Source organism: Drosophila persimilis, unplaced genomic scaffold (genome assembly GCF_003286085.1).
Source record: "Drosophila persimilis strain 14011-0111.01,24,50 unplaced genomic scaffold, DperRS2 tig00000124-arrow-pilon, whole genome shotgun sequence".
NCBI classification, from domain to species: Eukaryota; Metazoa; Arthropoda; class Insecta; order Diptera; family Drosophilidae; genus Drosophila; species Drosophila persimilis.
The window spans coordinates 15503140-15523602 of record NW_020825294.1 but is presented as its reverse complement, the minus strand read 5'-3'; the positions used below and the strand labels follow the sequence as shown (position 1 = coordinate 15523602).

Below are 20463 nucleotides of genomic sequence, written 5' to 3'. Positions count from 1 at the left end.
AGATCTCTTCCTTATATGGGTCCCCAGCCACAGGGACATCGAGGGGAATGACGCCGCCGACGAGCTAGCCAGGCAGGGTACTACGATTCCTCTCCTATCGGAGAGGGAGCAAGTAGCGATGCCTTTGGCTACGTGCAGGCTCCTAACGCACGAATTGTTCGAGCAAAATGCCAATAGGAGATGGCAGCAAACCGTTTCCTGTAAAGTCTCAAGATTGATATGGCCATATCGATCGAAGAAGCGCTCAGCAGAGCTGTATAAACTCAGCAGAGCACAGTGCTCTGCAGTTACTAGAGCCATTACGGGACACTGGCAGATCGGCACTCACGCCTCTAGACTGTCAATCCCTCATAACGACTTCTGCAGGAGTTGTCGCGACGAGGAGGAGGAGGAATCGGTCCCCCACTTCTTCTGCCACTGCCCAGCCCTTGGAAATCGTCGTCTTCGTATTCTCGGGGCCGCTTTCCTCACGGACATTTCGGACCTATCCGTAATCAAACCAGGGACCTTGTCCAAATACATCCAAGCCACCGGATGGGACTGCCCTTAACCTGCAGTAGTATGCTCTCACGGTTCGGGCAACGCGAAGGGGCACATGCCCTTGCGGCAACACAACGGACCTGTCTATAGGTCCAAGTGAGCTTGGGGGCGGGAGGCTCTTATCCCCCCCCCTCCCGGCTACCGCTTTAACCTAACCTAACCTAACCTACACTGCGTAGCTACTGCAAAATAATTTGTTTCTTTTGGCTATAAAAATAATCCGATCTGATACCAGCAATCTGGTACATATGGTCATTCTTTATGATTGTTCGTTTTTAGTTTTCTTTTATCTTCAATATTGTGGGTGCCACTGATGTTCGTCCTTTTGGTGGCACGGAAGGGGGTGGGGCGAATTTTTGAAATACATTTGTGCAGGTTTGATATCACAGGACTCATAGGGACGGACAAACAGCCTCAGGCTCAATAGACTCGACTATTGATGCTAATCAGGAATATATATACTTAATGGGGTCGGAAATGCTTCCTTCTGGACGTTACACACATCCATTTTCCCCACAAATCTATACTCATTTTGAGTTATAATAAATCAAATGAGCCAAAATCTTACTCGGAAGGAACAACAAGACGAACGTCAACTGTCGACACTCAGAAACAACGCTTACTTCTTTATACATACGTGCACCCGAGGTAACGTACTACCAACAACTGCAAGTGAATGCAAAGAGCATGCTCTCTCTCCGTTGGAAAAGCTTAATGGGTCGAGCGAGCTTTAATGCTTTCTACTAGTATCTAGCATTTGTGGTTTGAACGTGCATTTAAAATGCGAAGCCAAAACCGATGGTAGCTCTCGTGGATAAGAAACTATCAGAGCACGTACATACGTCCCTAATTATTTAAATACTGTCAAATAAAAACGGACAGAATGTAAATTATTAGATAAAATGAAAATTTTAAAATAAACCATCAGCTAACCAATTTCTGATGTTTAAATTATATGCATGTGCCTTAAATCATAACATTATTTATGGGGCAGTGTCCACATGACATACATTTTCGCCAGATTCGTGTTCTGAATTTATAGACATGCGGCTGATCAAATTTTGTTTTTTCAAAAGGCTCTAAGTTTTGCTGTTTTCATTGAGATCCACCAGTATGGCAATCGCCTCATTTTATGATATGGGGATGAATAGCTTAATATAAAACTGAATGATTAATGATTAAGAGTATCGTGCATGCAAATAAGTATAAAGAATTTATTCGCAGTGAAGTTTGTGCCAGTATGGAATTAGTTAGTTAGAAAGAAGAAGTTTCAGGTCGATCGTGCACCTTGTCATAGAGCGAGTGATTCTTTGACATTTTTTTATCTTTAAAAATTCATCTATCTAGTTTAGACTATTTTTCAACGACAGATTAACAGATTAAAGGCGGAATTGGGCATTAAGACCTTAGATGAGCCAGGTAACAGCCCCGACCTCAATCTAAGAGGGAATTATGCCTGCCCCAAGGGTAGAGTTTTTATTTAAATACTTAACAATTATCTTCTCATAATGGTTTAAGATACTAAAAGAACTAACGCTAAATACAGGAGAGTATGAAAAACAGAATTTTTTAAGGAACAAATTTGTTAAGTTTAGGTGATTGTAAATATTAAGCGATAGTTCAGGAGAAAATGTATGACAAAGGGGGTTATATTATCGCACACAACCCTAAAAGGTTCAAAAGCTGGGCGTAGTTTGACCTATGTATATATGGGTAGCCGGATGGGTCGAAAAGTTCTAGTAGGTCTACAGGGTAAATCAATCTGACCCAATAGAGTTTGAGAGTCTTCGACTCCGAGGAGCTTCTGCAAAAACATTAGCCCATTAAATATTATGCGGTGGTGCAGCGACACTAGGTCAATAAGATTTAGTCTAGATCGGTAAGGTGGCAAGAGTCTACCAGAGTCCCAACTTAAATTAGAATACTGCTGGCTCCACACACAAGAACAATACTCCAATATCGGACAGCAGAAGAATTTACATTATTCTGATAATGAAGGGATGGAGGAAATGCACAGACTTACGATTAGAGTTAACAAACGAAAATAATTTTGTAGGATTTAAATCAATAAAATTTGTTTTCTTAAAGACTTTATGCGGAAAGTACCATGGTACTCTCAGCACCACTAGATTGGACACACTCAAGGTATATAGACAGAGTTGGATGGTAATTGGTTGATATTGGGCTTGCTCTGAATAAAGTTGCTAGAGAAGCATCAATAACGAACATAAATCTGTCTCTATTATCTTTAACAACTTTAATTTGGACAAGGGGACATCTGCTAGCCCATTGGTGAAATCATTGTGGAAATCGGGTAGCAACAGATTAGCGTCATCGCAATAAATTCTATTCCATGGATATTATTGAATGGGAATAACTCAGATGAGAAGTCCCTTTTGACTGCAATCAGATCCCCACCAGCAAAAGATGTTCGGTCCATTCTATAAATAATACTTTTGAATGAAAATTTAATGATCACTGATAGAACAGTTAAGCCAGATTTCAGTTACAGTGATGGCGTCGAAGTTAAAAGACTCCCTATTTGCCTAACAGACTGCGTACGTTCTGATAGTGAATAGAAAAAAATTTAAGTAGCAGGGTCAGTAATTTTAGCATTTTTATGCAGGTCCTCGTATGCTCAGGCGATCAATGGTTCAAGTTCAAGATTTAGATAGCAAAGAGTCAGGGAGGAGAATTTTTAAGGAGATATTTCGCTCGTATAAAAAGGTAAATTTGGTCACACAAATGTCATTAAGCGAAGCGTTAAATTTAGAACAAAGATGTTTGATCCTTCGTTGTAGCGTCAGTTACGAGGGATGCTATTTATATTTCGGAAATTGGCAATACTAATGTCAATACTTAAAACCTGACAGCGCCATAATAAACTTTGTCATTTTTAGCACATATGTACGTACAACGTTTTTATGAACAATTGGTTTTTGTTTTGTTTACAATCAGTTAGAAAATCAATTTGGCAATACAATGGAAATTTCTCGAGAGGTTTTCGTTGGATTATTTTTCAAAACTTTCGACGTGTATTTTATCCTAACAAGAATGTGTCGATGAACTTAGTTCTTTATATGGCGAGAAAGAAAGCACTATCAAAAGCGACAGGCTATCGCTGGTTTGCAGAATTTAGTCGTGGTCTTAGTTTAGTCGATTAAGCTTAGTCCGTTCGTCCAAAATCAGTTGTGCCACAAAACATCGATGGTGTGCGTGAACTGATAGTGCAAGATCATTTTTTTGCATTTCATGCATTTTGCATGAGCACTTAGTTGTAAAAAAGATTTATTCTCTTTTCTTACCCCATAACCCATACCCAATATCAATCGTTCAAAAAAAGGCTCGCGCCGATTGGAGTAAGAAAATGCTTAAAAAGTTCGGCTGTGGTGCTTCAAAAGACGTTTATAAAATCGGGATAGGTTATGAATCATGTATATATGCGTATGAGCCGAAAACTAAACAGCAATCGTGTGGGTGTTCCAAGATGAGCCAAATCCGACGAAATCTGTACGAGCACGAAGCACTTTGAAGCAAATGTTTCTGTTTCTTTGGGAGAATGGGTCATGTCGCAATTGTTCCGCTAGAACACGAATCATTCTCCATCATGACTCATTGATGAATTGATGACTCATTGAAGAGTTTAAAAACCATATTTTGGCGGTGTCTCAAGAGGAAGGGAAAAACTGCTAGCAATGGTTCGAACGAATGCAAAAGTGTATTGATCATCGGGGGGAATATTTTGAAAAGCAACAAAGTCATTTTCATTAAAAAGTTTTGGTTTTTATTAGCTATTCTCGAAATATAAATAAAAGCCCTCGTATAAGACGGAAAACAAATATTGCCTTTACGATTGACTTCAAAATGGCAGCAGATGCAGTAGCCGGAGTCAGAGCACCATAATCGATCATCGCCGGTAAGGTCATTGGAGGAACAGGTGGATCCGGGACTGCAAGCGAATTTTAGATATTATTTTAAGGCACATTATAGTTAACCTTCTTTCTCTTTAGATACTTAGCTAAAACTTTAAGGTTTTTAAAATGAGATTCCATGGAGATAAACTTATCTTGCAGCATCCGGATTCCAGAGTGTACAACAGCGAGTTCCGAATGAGTTTTTCTCATGAAAATTCGCATGTAACCTTCAATATTCCTGCAGTCGCAACAAGTCCAGTTGACAACGCGACCACCAATATGACCAAAATCCGCACAGCTAGCGTAGGCCGTGTTGTGACATAACCAGCAGAAACTCATTGTAAAATAATATAAGCAATAAATATAAAAAAATAAAAAATGAAAAAAATAAAGCGAAGGAAGGTGAAATATAAGTCGGTTTAAAGTATATCACATATGTTCAGTCGCAGAAATATACATACATACATAAGTAGTAGTACGAAATGCATATGACACTGATATCGAATTAATAAAGTTCACCCATTTAAAAATAACACCTCACGCCACAGCACAATTGCACAGCTGACAATAAAAGTAGATTAAGTTCATACCAATAACAAATTAATTAATGGAATTACCACGATCTTATAGACATAGCACTTTTTGTACGTTTTATTGCCTATAAATAGAATTAAGTGTGTTGAATAAAGTCAGTATAAGAAACAGTACCACAACTGCCTGTCACTCGTCTTCCATCGCAATCATCAGAGGCTGTCGCCATGTGTTCAGGACCTCAATTATGTACGGTATATAACCCAGCTTCCTACATAAAAACACACATTTACAGCAGATGTATACAGTACAGTAGATAATTGGTATTGTACCAAAGGATACGGAAAAATTCATGGTCGGAGTAATTAGAAAGACAGAGTGGAAGATGAAGAGGAAAGTAATGCCTAGTAATGCGGGACCGGATAGAATACTAATTACATAAATACTATACTACAATTACTAATTACGATAGACGCATGTCAATATTAGTAATTTAATAAGAGGAAGGGAATTAGTGGTAGATATAATCTTGTAGAGGGAAATATAATCCGAGCTTTGAACCCTAAAAGGAATAATTCGATCTACAACGTGGTAGGGACAACGGTACATAGTTTCAAGTTGTTCAGGGCTGCAGCAGACAATTGCCTCGCACTGTGCCAATACCGTGAACTCCGGTCCCACATCGATCACGAGCGCTCGGAAGATCCACAATCTAAGCTAAGTTTTAGTTTCGCACCCACCCCCGTTTTAACCGGCCGCGGTACCTCCACGTTACACATAAATGCCCTACGAAACCACACGCAAATAAATGAATATATGAAGATTATTGGAAGAATGAATGAATCTAATAGGAATCGTGAAGTTTATGCGGCACAACAGATGAGGGCTATCTACGTCACCATTGGTCAAGTTGTGCACAAAAATCACACCAAGGTTTACTAATAGCAAACTACTACAGTAAGATGACATTTTCGCACCCACATCCCAGCTAAGCCACCGAAGAGCAAAAAATAACGAGGGGGGACGTTGTGAGTTGCTGCGGACACCGCAACTCTACAGTTATACCCGATACTAAGTCAGTATGGCTCTCCTCCGGCAGACGCCGCTAATATTAAACGACACGACAAAGAGTGCGTGCGAGAGAGACAGAAAATCAGTCTGAGCGTGACGTCGGGCGTTGCGTAGCCAGTGTAAATTGATTTCTTCCTTTTGGCCAGATCCAGATTCAGCAACCGGATAGATATGGTCATTGTCTATGACTCTGCGTTTTTAGTTTTCTCGCATCTGCAATATTGTGGATGCAACAGATTTTCGTCTTTTGTGGGGCGAAATTTTGAGATATACGTTTTATAGCGAGATCTAACAGGAGTGCGGTTACCAAATTTGGTTACTCTAGCCTTAATAGTCTCTGAGATTTGTGGATGCCCCAGATTTTCGTCCTTTGCGGGGGCGGAAGGGGGTGTGGCGAAATTTTGACACAAAACGGTCAAGGTCCGATATCACAGGAGTGTGGATACCAAATTTTGTTGCTCTGGCTCTTATAGGTTCTGAGATCCTTGAACTCATATTTTGCAATTGGCCAAACCGACCATGAAACCTGTGTGTTAGAGAGAGACAGAGCGAGAAAGAATGAAATTGTTTTCTTGATTCTGGCTATAATAATTATACGATCTGGTTCAGATTTTGCACTCTAGAAGATATAGTCATCTTCTAGGATTCTGAGTTTTTAGTTTTTTCGTATCGTCGAAATTGTGGATGCCACAGATTTTCGCCCTTTGTGGGGGCGGAAGTGGGCGGGGCGAAGTTTTGAAATATTTTTGTAGCAGTGACATATCACAGAAGTCTGGATCCAAGACTTCTTTGCTCTAGCTCTTATAGTCTTTGAGCACTAGGCGCTGAAGGGGACGGACAGACAGACGGACAGACAGACATGGCTCAATCAACTCTGCTATTGATGCTGATCAAGAATATATATACTTTATGGGGTCGGAAACGATTCCTTCTGGACGTTACACACATCCACTTTTACCACAAATCTAATATATCCCAATACTCATTTTGAGTATCGGGTGTAAAAAGTTATTCTGTACTGATTATATACGGTCGTGGTTTACTTTGTACTGAACGCACCATACACAGGAGCCGTATCCCAAGATCGAACGAACTGGCGAGGTTAAGAGTCTTTGTTATATATTTCTTTGACCACCTCTTTATAGAAATGTGTTCAGAAAACTTTTACTTGGCGTCTAATATAAAACCAAGATCATCTACCAAGTTAATTTTCTCAATCCACTGCAATCCACTCTAACAAATACGTGGTGGTTGATAGCCGAATTATAAATCCATGCTGAGTTGGAGATATGAGTGACTTTCAGAGATTTTGCAAGTTCGGAGAAGAAGAATCGATGGATAGGGTGAATAGTTTAAGCAAGGGTCCATACAGAGCCGCGGCGCAGTACATGATGGCCCGGACAAGAGAAACATAAAGTAGTTTAGTGGTATAACGGTCATTAAATTCCTGAGATAAATCCAAATGGTTCTTGGTTTTATTAAAAGATTTTAATAAAACCAAGAACCATTTGGCTTTATTGGAAATAGCAGATATATGGGAACTGAAACCTAAAAGAGGTACAAAGTTAATTACCACGTCATTAAATTTGTACAGGTGTTGCAAGAAAATGATATTGATTAAAAAGTCAAAAAGGAAAGGCTTGTTGTGATGGGCGTTTTGACGGTCATGACGTTAAATTTGGTTATGTTAAGAGGAAGAGCGTTAATAATACACCAATTATTGAGAGCGTCGAGATCCGATTGAAGAAATAACGGGGACACCAGATCACTATAGGAAAGACATAGCTTGAAATCGTCAGCATACATTAGGACTCGGGAATGAGCTAAAACTTTGGGGAAGATCATTGATAAACAGGTTAAATAATAAGGCACCAAGATGGCTACCTTAAAGCACCCGACTTAATATCTCTATATAATCCGGCATGATATCCCAATATTCAGCCAATTCAATATTACTTTGCCTATATATAAGATACAGTTAACTTAATGTACGGATTAAACAAAAAAACTTACCATGCAACAAGCCGGAATTCGAATAGTTCCGGACCAATTATAATATAGGAAACAAAGTTTATAGCTTAATTTTTGAATTATATCCGGTCCATATTTAGCATCATCTTGTAATACGATGAAGTGAGTTGGACTGACTGTACCTTGTCGCACCAATTGAGAAACTAAGAAGAAATCGTACATATGCGCTCTAGTTATGTGTTCATCAACCAAGGTTCCAGGCAATGGATTGTCCAATTGATTTGCACTTCCCTAAAAAATTATATACAAATTTGTTAATAAAAATTATAAAATACGTATAATTGATGCTGTAAGACAATTAAGGTAATTGAATTTCACAAACATTTTTAAAACTAATAAAATTAATATAAAATAAAAATTATTGTCTTCATTTTTATAATGTTTTTTTCCTAAAATATTTTTTATGCTTACAGTTTTTAGCATTCTTTGTGGTGTTTATTTAAAAATATCTAGACTTGTCTAAGCTAAGACAAGCTAAGCAATATTTTTGTTATATTTTTAACATCGCGTCAACGAATTTTTTTGCCAATTTGTATCTGGTGCAAAAATGTGTATAATTTTCACAAAAAAAGGAAATGGTTGAAATAAATTGATTTCGATAAAGTCAAAGGTACGCACAATGAAATAAGTGGAAGGTGGTTTATTTGCTTTATTTTTTTGCCTCAAAACATACACGTAATCAGAACTCAGAAATTTGATGTCTGCTTCACATTTAAACAACAAAATAAAACTAATTCAAAAATAAAATACAAAATTAAAAAAAAAAATCATAAAAACATTCTGTTTTACATACTACACGTATATTAGTTCGACGATATTAGTTCCCACTTAAATTTAGCTCAATTACGCGAGGCTTTGGACAATTTAGTGAATTCTCCTCTTTTGATACGAAATTTATGTCCATTGAGTCAATAAACGCTTTCGAATGTATGTACATTTATTGGAAAGTTAAAGCGAAAGTATTTTTGTTGTATGTATGTTGCTTATATGACGATCGGCGCAAAACAGCCCAAGGGCACGGGGATAGAATTGTCCGTGCCCTTATAAAAGTGAGAGAACGAAAAGAAGGATAGAAGGAAAGCTCTCGAGCAGCTTGGGCTTAAGTTAAGACGAAGTACGGGCTATATCCCAATCCAATGGTGAACCTCGAGAGTTTTCTTTCTCCCAAAGGCAGGAAAGTGGAGCATTGTTGTCCCAATGACTACAGACCGATAAGCCTTACTTACTTTTTAATAAAAACAGTGGGAAAGCTGCTGGACATACACATTAGGAATTAGGTAAGAGGACTGAAGTCAACTAAACGGAATGCTTACACCAAAGGGAAATTGGTGGAGATGGCACTGAACTCGTTAGTAGTTGTTAAAAGGAACGCTCTTCACAATAAATAATATGCACTAGGAGAATTTTGTAAAGTTTCCCGAGCATTTAACAACGTGGCTACGAAGGCAATAACAGATCGCCTAGAAGCGACCAACAATCAACCTGTGGATAAAGAATCTTCTAAGTTGTAGACGGGTGCATTCGGAGTGGGACAACACTTCCATGCTAAAAGGCGCACCGAAGGCACACCTCAGGGTTAAGTCCTGTTGCCCCTCCTGTGGGATCTGGTGATCGTCAACCTAATCAAGAGATATGAAAGGAAGGGCCAAAAAATAACAGCGTATGCAGATGACATAAGCATACTTAATGGAACGTACACTCAGGGAGATACCTGAGTGGGCGGAAAGAGTAGGACTGAGTATCAACGCAGACAAGACGGACCTCAACCTCTTTACCAAGTGGTACAAGGTACCGATATGGACCCCCCGAAAACACAAGTTTAATACCTGGGCACAGTTCCGGACAGTAAACTGCAACGGAAATGTAGTGGAAAGGATGAAAAAGACCACTATTGACGGGCTGCTAGTAAACAGAAACTGTAACCCTACGGTGCTGTTATATGCACGATATGTGACAAAGCAGATTGCAAATTACGGCTGTGTTCCTTTTCTACGTGGCAGACGGATTCAAAGTTTAACGATCAGGAATCTTAGTGAACCTGGGAAAAAGAGTCTCGAGAAATATCATCAGGAATCTGTGTGAGTCTGTCGATATATGCATGTATATACAAATATCTTGTGTGTATATGTAGCGTCATTGTGAAATACCTACAAATCAATTGTCTAGCTTGCACACTTGCAAAAGGAATTTCTTGTGCGTGCAGCTTAGAAGCAAACAAAGTCATTGAGATAGAGACAAGCCAGGAAAATGGTAAAAATAGCAGACCTTAAGGGGGACCAGTTGAGGTTCCTTATACGAGAGAGGAACTTGGCACTTTCTGGGTCCAGAGCCGAATTAATACAACCACTAATTGAGTATGAACGAGGGGGAACGTTGTGAGTTGCTGCGGACACCGCAACTCTAGAGATATACCCGATACTAAGTCAGTATGGCTCTCCTCCGGCAGACGCCGCTAATATTAAACGACACGACAAAGAGTGCGTGCGAGAGAGACAGAAAATCAGTCTGAGCGTGACGTCGGGCGCTGCGTAGCCACTGCAAATTGATTTGTTCCTTTTGGCTATAAAAATGATCCGATCTGATCCAGATTCAGCAATCTAATAAATATGGTCGTTATCTATGATTGTGGGTTTTTAGTTTTCTCGAATCTGCAATATTGTGGATGCAACAGATTTTCGTCCTTTGTGGGGGCGGAAGGGGGTGGGGCGAAACTTTGAGATATACGTTTCATAGTGAGATCTAACAGCAGTGCGGATACCAAATTTGGTTACTGTAGCGTTAATAGTCTTTGAGATTTGTGGATGCACCAGATTTTCGTCCTTTGCGTGGGCAGAAGGGGGTGTGGCGAAATTTTGATATAAAATGGTCAAGGTCCGATATCACAGGAGTGTGGATACCAAATTTTGTTGCTCTGGCTCTTATAGGTTCTGAGATCCTTGAACTCATATTTTGCAATTGGCAAAACCGACCATGAAACCTGTGTGTTAGAGAGAGACAGAGCGAGAAAGAATGAAATTGTTTTCTTGATTCTGGCTATAATAATTATACGATCTGGTTCAGATTTTGCACTCTAGAAGATATAGTCATCTTCTACGATTCTGCGTTTTTAGTTTTTTCGTATCGTCGAAATTGATGATGCCACAGATTTTCGCCCTTTGTGGGGGCGGAAGTGGGCGGGGCGAAGTTTTGAAATATTTTTGTAGCAGTGACATATCACAGAAGTCTGGATCCAAAACATCGTTGCTCTAGCTCTTATAGTCTTTGAGCACTAGGCGCTGAAGGGGACGGACAGACGGACGGACGGACAGATGGACAGACAGACGGACAGACATATATGGCTCAATCGACTCGGCTATTGATGCTGATCAAGAATATACATACTTTAAGGGGTCGGAAGCGATTCCTTCTGGAAGTTACACACATCCCCTTTTACCACAAATCTAATATACCCCAATACTCATTTTGAGTATGGGGTATAGAAATCGGAAGACGTAGATATGCCGCAAGGAGCTGGAATCACTAGTCAACATGAGGAGACGCTGACGTCACAATCCGCTGCGATTTCACGTATGCAAATCGAAATGACGGAGCTGAAGAATATGTTGGCTCAGTTGGTTACCATGCAAATGCATAATGCAGAGGCAACAGCTAGTCAGCAGCAGCAAATCACAGAAGAGGATACCCAAGAGATTTTCCACGACAATAGCCCTGGTGAACAGGCGATCAAAAACGTTAGGCAAGCATCGGTCAAAGGAATAGCAAACACCTTGCCAGAGTTTGACCCAAGCGACGATAACGCCATCTCCGTTAACCAGTTCATCGATAGTGTCAACAAAGTAGTTGATGCTTACCAATGGGACGAGAAATTTGTATTGCTAGCGATTTATACACGGCTCAAGGGTCCGACTCTTCGCCGGTTCTACACACCACGTGGAACAACTTCGCTGCAGCCATACAAGACGAGTTTGAATCTAACCTAGACGAGGCAGAAGTTCACTTTAATATGGCTAATGCAACCAGACGATCGAAGGAAACAGTGAAGGAGTACTATTTCCGGATGTCCGCCCTTGGCGTGAGGTACAAACTTAGTGAAGCAGCTGTAATAAGATATGTTCGATCAGGTCTACAGCACCGCGAATTGCAAAACAGTATTGCAGCAATGCACTTTTCGACTATGAAGCAGTTTCGTGATGCAGCTGAGTCTTATTTCGAAAATAGAGGTCGGCCAATTGCGAACAAAAAGGAATTCTTATCAAAAGGCAACAACTTCGAGACAAAACAGGACAACGGTGTAAAGCCAATAAAACCGAACGAAGTTCAGAAGTGCTACAATTGTGGAGAAGTGGGGCATTTCGCTAATTCATGCCCCTGTACCAAATGCAACAAATTCGATGCCCCCAATGAAAATTGCCAAGCTAAAAATGTATTGCGTTTGGGCGCCTCGAATCAAGACAACATATTTACCAGGCAAATCTACATAAAGTCGTGCAGCTATAGCGCCTTCAGTGATACTGGAAGTCAGGCTAGTATCATGCGCCAGTCAGTTGCCCAACAAATCAACGCTGATCGCCAAAGGTGCTCTATGAAAATACAAGGCATTTGTGGCGGTTCTTGTATCCTTACCGAAGCAATGGTTGTGGATATGGACATCGATGGAAAAATCATTGCAGCCAAAGTATACGTAGCAGACGACGATCTCTTGCAGGAGGACATCCTGCTGGGACAGGACGTCATCATTAGTGCTCTTCTATCGCTTAAGTTTGAGCCAGGCGACACGAAAGTTAAACGAGCAGTTCATCAGCTCTTGAAAACGACATCATAGCTAACCAACTTCTTGTTAATTTTCAGATCGATCAAGAAAGAAACCAAATGCGTAGCTTGCTGGAGAAGTTTGCCAATGTTTTTTCTACGTGACTTCAAGGCATAGGCAAAACAAACATCGTTCAAGCCAATATCATCGTTGAGAGTGGTTTCTCAATCGCCATACCGAGTTGCCGAGCCAAAGAATAAAATTGTGAACAGAATGGTCGACGAGCTGTTGGATTACGACATTATCACCTCATCCACATCAGAGTACGCCAGCCCGGTGGTACTCATCAAGAAGCCAAACGGTAGTGATCGACTCTGTATTGATTACCGCCGCCTGAACAAGCTAATCAAGAAGGAAAATTTCCCAGTACCAAATATTGAGGAGCGTCTGCAAGAGGCAAAGCGGTTTAAATACTTTTCGTCACTAGACCTCAACAGCGGGTTGAGGTTCAGATTGAAGTAGCACCGGAAAGTAGAAAGTTTACTGCATTTATCACCACGGATTGACTATATGAGTTCAAGCTACTGCCGTTTGGGCTAAAGACTGCACCTGCTGTTTTCAATCGACTCATGGCAGAATTGCAAAAGCGAGTGCAGAAAAGCGACATGAATTGCGCGAATCCTTCAAGTATTGCAGCAATCATTACATTCCTGGGTCATCGGATACACGCTGACGGCATCAGTCCTGGAGAGATTAAGACGAATGCCTTTTTATTGTACGACAGTTTTTAAGCCTCAGCGGATACTTCAGGAAATTTATTGCTGGATATGCCATTATTTCGGAGCCCTTGCGTACCCTATTGCACAAAGACCAGAAATTTAGGTGGGAACTGCCCCAGCAATATGCTTTTGCGGAATTAAAAAGATGCTTGATATCGAATCCTGTTGTCGTCAGCAGCTACCGGTGCCGAAGCAGTTAAGATTATATATTCTACACGAATGTCACGACAAGTCCGGCCACATGAGCACAGATAAAACAATTATTCGGATTCTAAAGTTGTTTTGGTTTCCCCGAATGCTCAACTTCGTTAAGAGCTACATAAAGTCATATGTGAGCTGTGCGCTATATAAGATACCAGGAGGACGTCAGGAAAGCCAGTACCATTATAATGATACCAAGCCGATCCCTTTTTCGACCGTACACATGGACCACTTGGGACCTTTTCCAAGGAGTTCAAAACGGAATGAGCACATTCTTGTTATTGTCGACGCATTTACTAAATTCACCAAGAGCTAACGGTCATGCAGAATGAACGAACCGGATTATTTTATCAATGCTTCTACCTTCAAATAAAAAAGGAAAAACGATGGGACGACAAATATGATCAATCCAGTGGAGCATCAACACCATGGTAAATAGCACTACTAAATGCTCTCCATTTCAGTTATTGTATGGCTACGAGCCACGTAATATCCTTAAAAACACCTTGACGAGAGTGATCCAAGATCAGGATCCGAGAATGATGGCATATGCCGAGTTAGAGAAGCTACGAGCAGATGCTGCGACTACAGTCAACGATCATAGGGCGGCAGCTAAGAATCGTTATGATGCCAGACATTCCAAGCCAACCACATATAGCCTAGGTGACCTTGTCTTAGTCGAGAATAAGCCGTATAGTAAGGGCACATCACGCAAATTGGAGCCTCGCTATAAAGGACCATTTATTGTCAACAAGGTGTTGCTAAACGACAGATATCTAGTGGAAGATATCCCTCATGCACAATGGAAGCAAAGGCACTACAAGTCGGTGTATTCATCTGAAAGAATGAAATGCTGGTGCGAATTCCCACCCGATGAGCCAGATGAAGATGACTATATGGAAGGTGACTCATGCCAAGGATCTCGCGAGGACGCTGCGAATTGTCAGGAAAGGGCGACGGTGACGGGCTGCTAGTTAACAGAAACTGTAACAATACGGTGCTGTTATACGCACGGCAAGTCCATCAACATCGATATCTATATCGATGTCAGCATTGAGATCATCTTCGATAGATTGTCACGCCAAAAAACAACACGAAAAGAATAAACAATTAAGAATTAATCACCTATACATATTCCTACTCTTATACCAATAAAAACTAGAATAACACTCGACAAGCCATCCCTTCACACATGCAAGAAAATACTCAGCAGCATATGGGCCCTGTCACCTACTCTAATGCACTGAATCTACATCTCGGTGGTGCGACAAACTCTCCTGTATGGAGTCTTAGTGTTATGGTAAGCTACCGAAAATAGGACGAACCTTATAGAAAAGACTCAGCGACATGCTCTGCTCTGTATTACAAGCCGCTGAGGTCAACTCCAACAAAAGCCCTCGAAACATCACTTGGAATCGACCCATTGGACATCCACGCTCGTCTTACTGCAGGAAAGGCATCACAGCACCTCATCGCATCAGGAAACAATTCGCCACAAGGATACGGGCATACTTCAATTAGCAGGGACATGACAAGATCCACTGATTCCATGACCCCCCAAACTTTATTTCTACGTCAGAACTACCCCATCTTTGGGAACCGAAGACTGGAAAAATGGAAGGGCCAAACCGAGCACCTCAACATATACACAGACGGCTCCAAGATGAACTGAGGAGTGGAAGCGGGCCTATAATGTACAGACCCTGAGATAAGGCTGTCATAAGCTACCGGAGCAATGCAGTCGCAGGCGGAAGTTTTTGCCATGAGGAAAGCAGCAGAGGTCGCTCTGCTTGCGGTCAGCCTATTCGCCGACAGCCAAGCGGCGATAAGATCCAGGCAGTCGTACAGGTCAGTTCAGATGTGTCTTGGCGAGCAAGGAGGTCAATGCGGATATACTGGGTTCCCAGCCACCAAAACATTGAAGGAAACATGACGGTGGACGTCCTGGCTAAGGAAGGCGTCGGGCTGCCGAATAAGAGAAAAAAGAATGTTCCCATCTGTTGATGCCCCTTAATATAATATAGGATTAAATTACTTTATAAAGGTTAACAATTTGAATATTTGAATTATTATGTAAATATTACTAAAAATGTGAATTAATTTGAAGTTGGCGCGTTACATTATAGTAGTATCAATAGTATCGAGCCAAAACGATCTGAATTATGATCACTAGATTTAAGAGATATAAGAAATAAAACGAACGAGCAAGGAACTACATCGAGCGGATTAAGGAAGGTCTTAATTGTGTAGACGGATTCCACTGGAAAACTGTTGGAGGGACTTAGCTCGTACATTTGGCGCCCGAGCAGGGACCTTTGGAGCCGGTTCAATTACCGGATGGAGTTCACGACTGGAACTCAATAAATATTTCACCCTGAGTCTGGCTGACGGCGAGTGCGACAGCGGCTTCGGTATCGAATTGTGAGTGTGAACTGCTTTGCCAATTCGATGTGTGTGAATAATCTTAAAACAATACAAATGTTTTAGTGTCAAGTGGTCGCGGCTTTGAGACTTCTGCGCTTTAACTGTTCTGTAAGCGGGGTCTCGTGTAGAAAGCAGATTACAATTACAGTTAGCTTGAGCGCTTAGGTACCTGTATACACACATACAGCCTATTGCGTGTACTGCTATACGTTGAAGCAAGGCATGCAGGTATGCAGTTACAAGCCGGCACCTATAGAACAGTAATTGCTACTTGACATTGATCTAACTTTGTAGTCGTTTCTTCTTTGCCTGCCGGTTCGTTGGGGCGCAAGTACACATTTTGGTACAGTGGCGCACAGTGGTCAATTGTTGATCAGTTATTGAATTGGGCAGTGTAGTGAATTTAGTGAATTTGTAGAATTTAAAGTTAGCCGATTATTGAATAGAGAGGGCTAAACTTGGTACCGTGTTACTTACTCATGCCAATATTGAGTGTTTTTTATTGTTAAATTTTCAAGGGTAACACCGGTGTAAATAGTCAGTGCAAATGGCACCTAGAAAGGGTAAAGATGCGGAGGTGCTCACTTCTCGAACGGCTTTAATGAATTCCTTTGTCCGTAACAAGGTCTATATCGAAAAAAATTCTTAATCAGTTCTGCAACATTCAGGCTAAAATTGAACACGATAGTGAGGACGCCAGCGAATATGAAAGCCGCTATGAAGCTGAGGAGGTTTTTTACGAATTAAAGGCCAAGTTTCTAAGCTTTCTTGGAAATAGGGGACGGCGGCAGTCCAATGTAGGTGATCTTCTAAATAGCACCCAGGTGTCTCGTTCATCGAGACTTCCCAAGCTAAAGCTGCCTGAGTTCGCTGGAAAGTTGTACGGAATGGACCAGCTGGTACAACACCTTTGCTACTCTAATAGAATCAGACTCTGAATTGGATGAGTTGTCTAAATTTATTCATTTGAGATCATCGTTAGGAGCTGGACCGTTAAGTGCGATTAAGGGATTGGAATTAACAGGGTCTAATTATCGTAAGGCACTACGATTATTGAAAGATCGCTATGAAAATAAGGCAATTATTCTGCAATCACATGTACAGGAGCTATTCAACTTAAGGCGGCTAAAAAGACCCGACTCACAGGGACTGAGAGTGCTGGTAGACAATGTAAATTCCCAATTAGTAGCACTCAAGTCGTTAAGCGACGATAAGGAAATTCTGGATGCAGTAATATTCCATCTAATTCGTAGAAAGCTTGATGAAGATACAATGGATAGGTGGGAAGTTGAGTGGGATTGCCAGAAGTTACCGTCGTGGTAATTGTTATCGCAGTTTTTGATAAACAGAGGAGTCAATATGGCAAATAGGGAAGTTCGACGAGGCAATGGAGCCCGACCCAGTGGTAAAGGTGAGATTAAAAATGCGACCTTAGCTGCAACAATAGGCAGCAATGGCTGCTACGTTTGTCCCGGGACCCATGGATTGAAAGGGTTTCAAAGGTTTAAAGAACTATCACCAGTACAACGTTACCATGAGGCGAAGAAGCATTCGCTGTGCCTAATTTGTTTTAGCAAGCGACATACAACTAGAAACTATAATGGTCCGCGATGTAGGATTTGCAGCAAGCCGCATCATGAACTTCTTCATCGAGAGATACCTATTGTTGCCAATGAGCCAGGGCTCAAAGGGCAGGAGTTGCAAGAGCCAAAGTCACTGCATAGCTCCCTATTGTCTAGATCATCCACCAACTTTCTTGTGACCGCTGTAATTCAAATCAAAGCTATAGACGGAGAATATCGCAATTGCAGGTGCGTGTTAGATTCCGGTAGTCAATTAAATTTTCTGACGGCTAGGACAGTTTCGGCCCTGGGCCTAGAAATGCGCGACTCAATCATACAACTCAGTGGTATTGGAAATGCAACATCTCAAGTTATGGGAGAGGTGCAAGCGACTTTTAAATCTAGACTTCTGTGTGCTGAAGGAAATAACTCAGTATAACCCAACAAGCTCAGGAATTTGTCCGGAGTGGGTTCCACCCAAGGGAGTTACGCTGGCCGACCCTACATTTCAGTCCGGGGAAGATATTGACATGCTAGTTGGAGTCAAGCTAATTGTAGCACGGCAAAATAAAACTAGGAGCTCACCTTCCAAGGCTTCAAAAGTCTCTGTTAGGCTGGGTCGTCGTAGGTGAATTCACAAAATCTTCTGAAGTTGCACTGTTAGCAACTGACATTGAACGAAAGGTGTCGAAAGGTGATCAGCTGCAAGAGCTCGTACAAAGGTTTTGGAAGTGTGAAGAAGTCCCTGAAAAAGTAGATAAGTTCACTGAGGAAGAAAAACAGTGCGAAGATTGTTTTGTGACGCATGTTAAGCAGGAGGCCTCAGGACATTTAGTGGTAGCTCTGCCCATTCTATGGCGATGCAACGTTTCGGATCCTATCCAGGTGCTGCGCCTAAACACGGTCACTTATGGAACAAATTCGGGGCCGTTCCTGGCAGTACGTTGCCGTTAGCTAGAGAGGCAGTAAAGCGAAGTTTCTATATGGATGATATGCTGTGTGGAGCCGAATCAGAAGAGGAACTGACAAAGTTGAAAGAACAAGGGACCGAATTATTATGACTAGGAAAGTTCGAGCTGCACAAATGGCGCAGCAATTATCAAGGAATGGACAACAACACCAGCCTAGAGCCCCTCATGCTAAAAACAGAGGACGCAGCTAAAACTTTGGGGATATATTGGTCAAGTCTAGAGGACAAATTCCAATTTTGCTTTAACATAAAGGTCTCCGCAATCGCCACGAAACGATCAGTGCTGTGCGAATTGGCTCAGGTGTTTGATCCGTTAGGGTTCTTGAGTCCCTTGCTGATCTTGGGCAAGATCTTTTTTCAGGAACTTTGGCTTCTAAAGCAGGACCAGCAAGCTACGCAACTCAATGGCTTCGATATAGAGAAGAACTGAAACTAATTGACAAATTTTCAATTCCGCACTTTGCAACTGTTTGGTTTCTCTGACGCATCCAACAGAGCTTACGGCGGCGTAATTTATGCTCGTGTTAGGGATGAAGGGGGAGAAATTTCGGTGCGACTGGTAACGGCCAAGTCCAAAGTAGCCCCAGTTAGGGTAACCTCATTGCCACGCTTAGAGTTACAAGGGGCATTGTTAGTGGCCAAGCTAATGGCAAAGGTATGCGCCTGTCTTCACATACCAGTAGAGAAGGTTAACTATTTCACGGATTCCACAACTGTGTTAAATTGGCTGTCGTCACATGCTAGTCGATGGACCACCTTCGTTGCCAACAGGGTGGCTCAAATACAAGAGCTCCACGTGTACAGGATTGGTTCAAGGTCGACACAAAATCAAACCCTGCAAATATTGTATCTAGGGGATTATTGGTAACCGAATTGAGCAAGTCAACGATGTGGTGGAACGGTCCAGAATTTTTAATGGACGCAGCAGATGACTGGACCAAATTTAATTGGAATGAGGAAATACAAACAGTTTCAGAGGAGAGGAAATGTAAGTTCTCGCTGACAGTTGGAAAGGTAGAAAGTAATGAGAAGTTAGATGTCGTTAAATGTCATTTGCAAATTTGCAAATGATTTTCTCAAATTGCAGCGAGTTTTTAGCTATATTTTTCGCTGGCGTAGAATATCGTTGAGATCCAACTCAAATGAAACAGGCAGCCTTACTGCAGCTGAAATGGAGGGCGGATTGCGCTATATTGTGTATAATGTGCAGAATTTGAGCTTGCATGAGGAATTCATTAAGCTTGAAGAGGGAAAGGTGATAAAATCAGCGAGAATTCAGAGTTTAAGCCCGTTTTTACAAGAGGAAGAGGGAATAACTATTATTCGAGTCGGCGGAAGGTTGTCCAATGCCGAATTGCCATTTGACACAAGGCATCCCATCTTAATGCCGAGCAACCATAAAGTGGTAGAGGTGCTTGTTGAACTCACACATCGAAAGAATTGACATGCCGGGGCACAATCGCTATGTGCCTTTTTGCGACAGAGATATTGGGTAATCAATTGCAGGAAACTTGCCCGCAGGGTGATCCGTGGCTGCATACCATGCTTTCGTCGTCGGCCGCTCGCTGCAACACAGCTGATGGGAGCGCTGCCAGCTAGCCGAGTGCGAGGCAATATCTACCCCTTTGAGCGCGCTGGACTGGACTTTGCTGGACCAATATGGATGCACTTTCACATGCGAGGAAAACGC

General features: G+C 41.6%; 1 protein-coding gene across 1 annotated transcript in view; it reads right to left on the bottom strand.

The window, feature by feature from the left end:
* The window catches only part of LOC6602649 (protein argonaute-3), a 250712-nt gene that overhangs the window by 12981 nt on the left and 217268 nt on the right, over positions 1–20463 (bottom strand). Inside the window, exon 7 of the mRNA XM_026987827.1 lies at positions 8070–8318. Within this exon, the coding sequence (XP_026843628.1) occupies positions 8070–8318 (249 nt within the window). The remainder of the gene's footprint in view (positions 1–8069; positions 8319–20463) is intronic.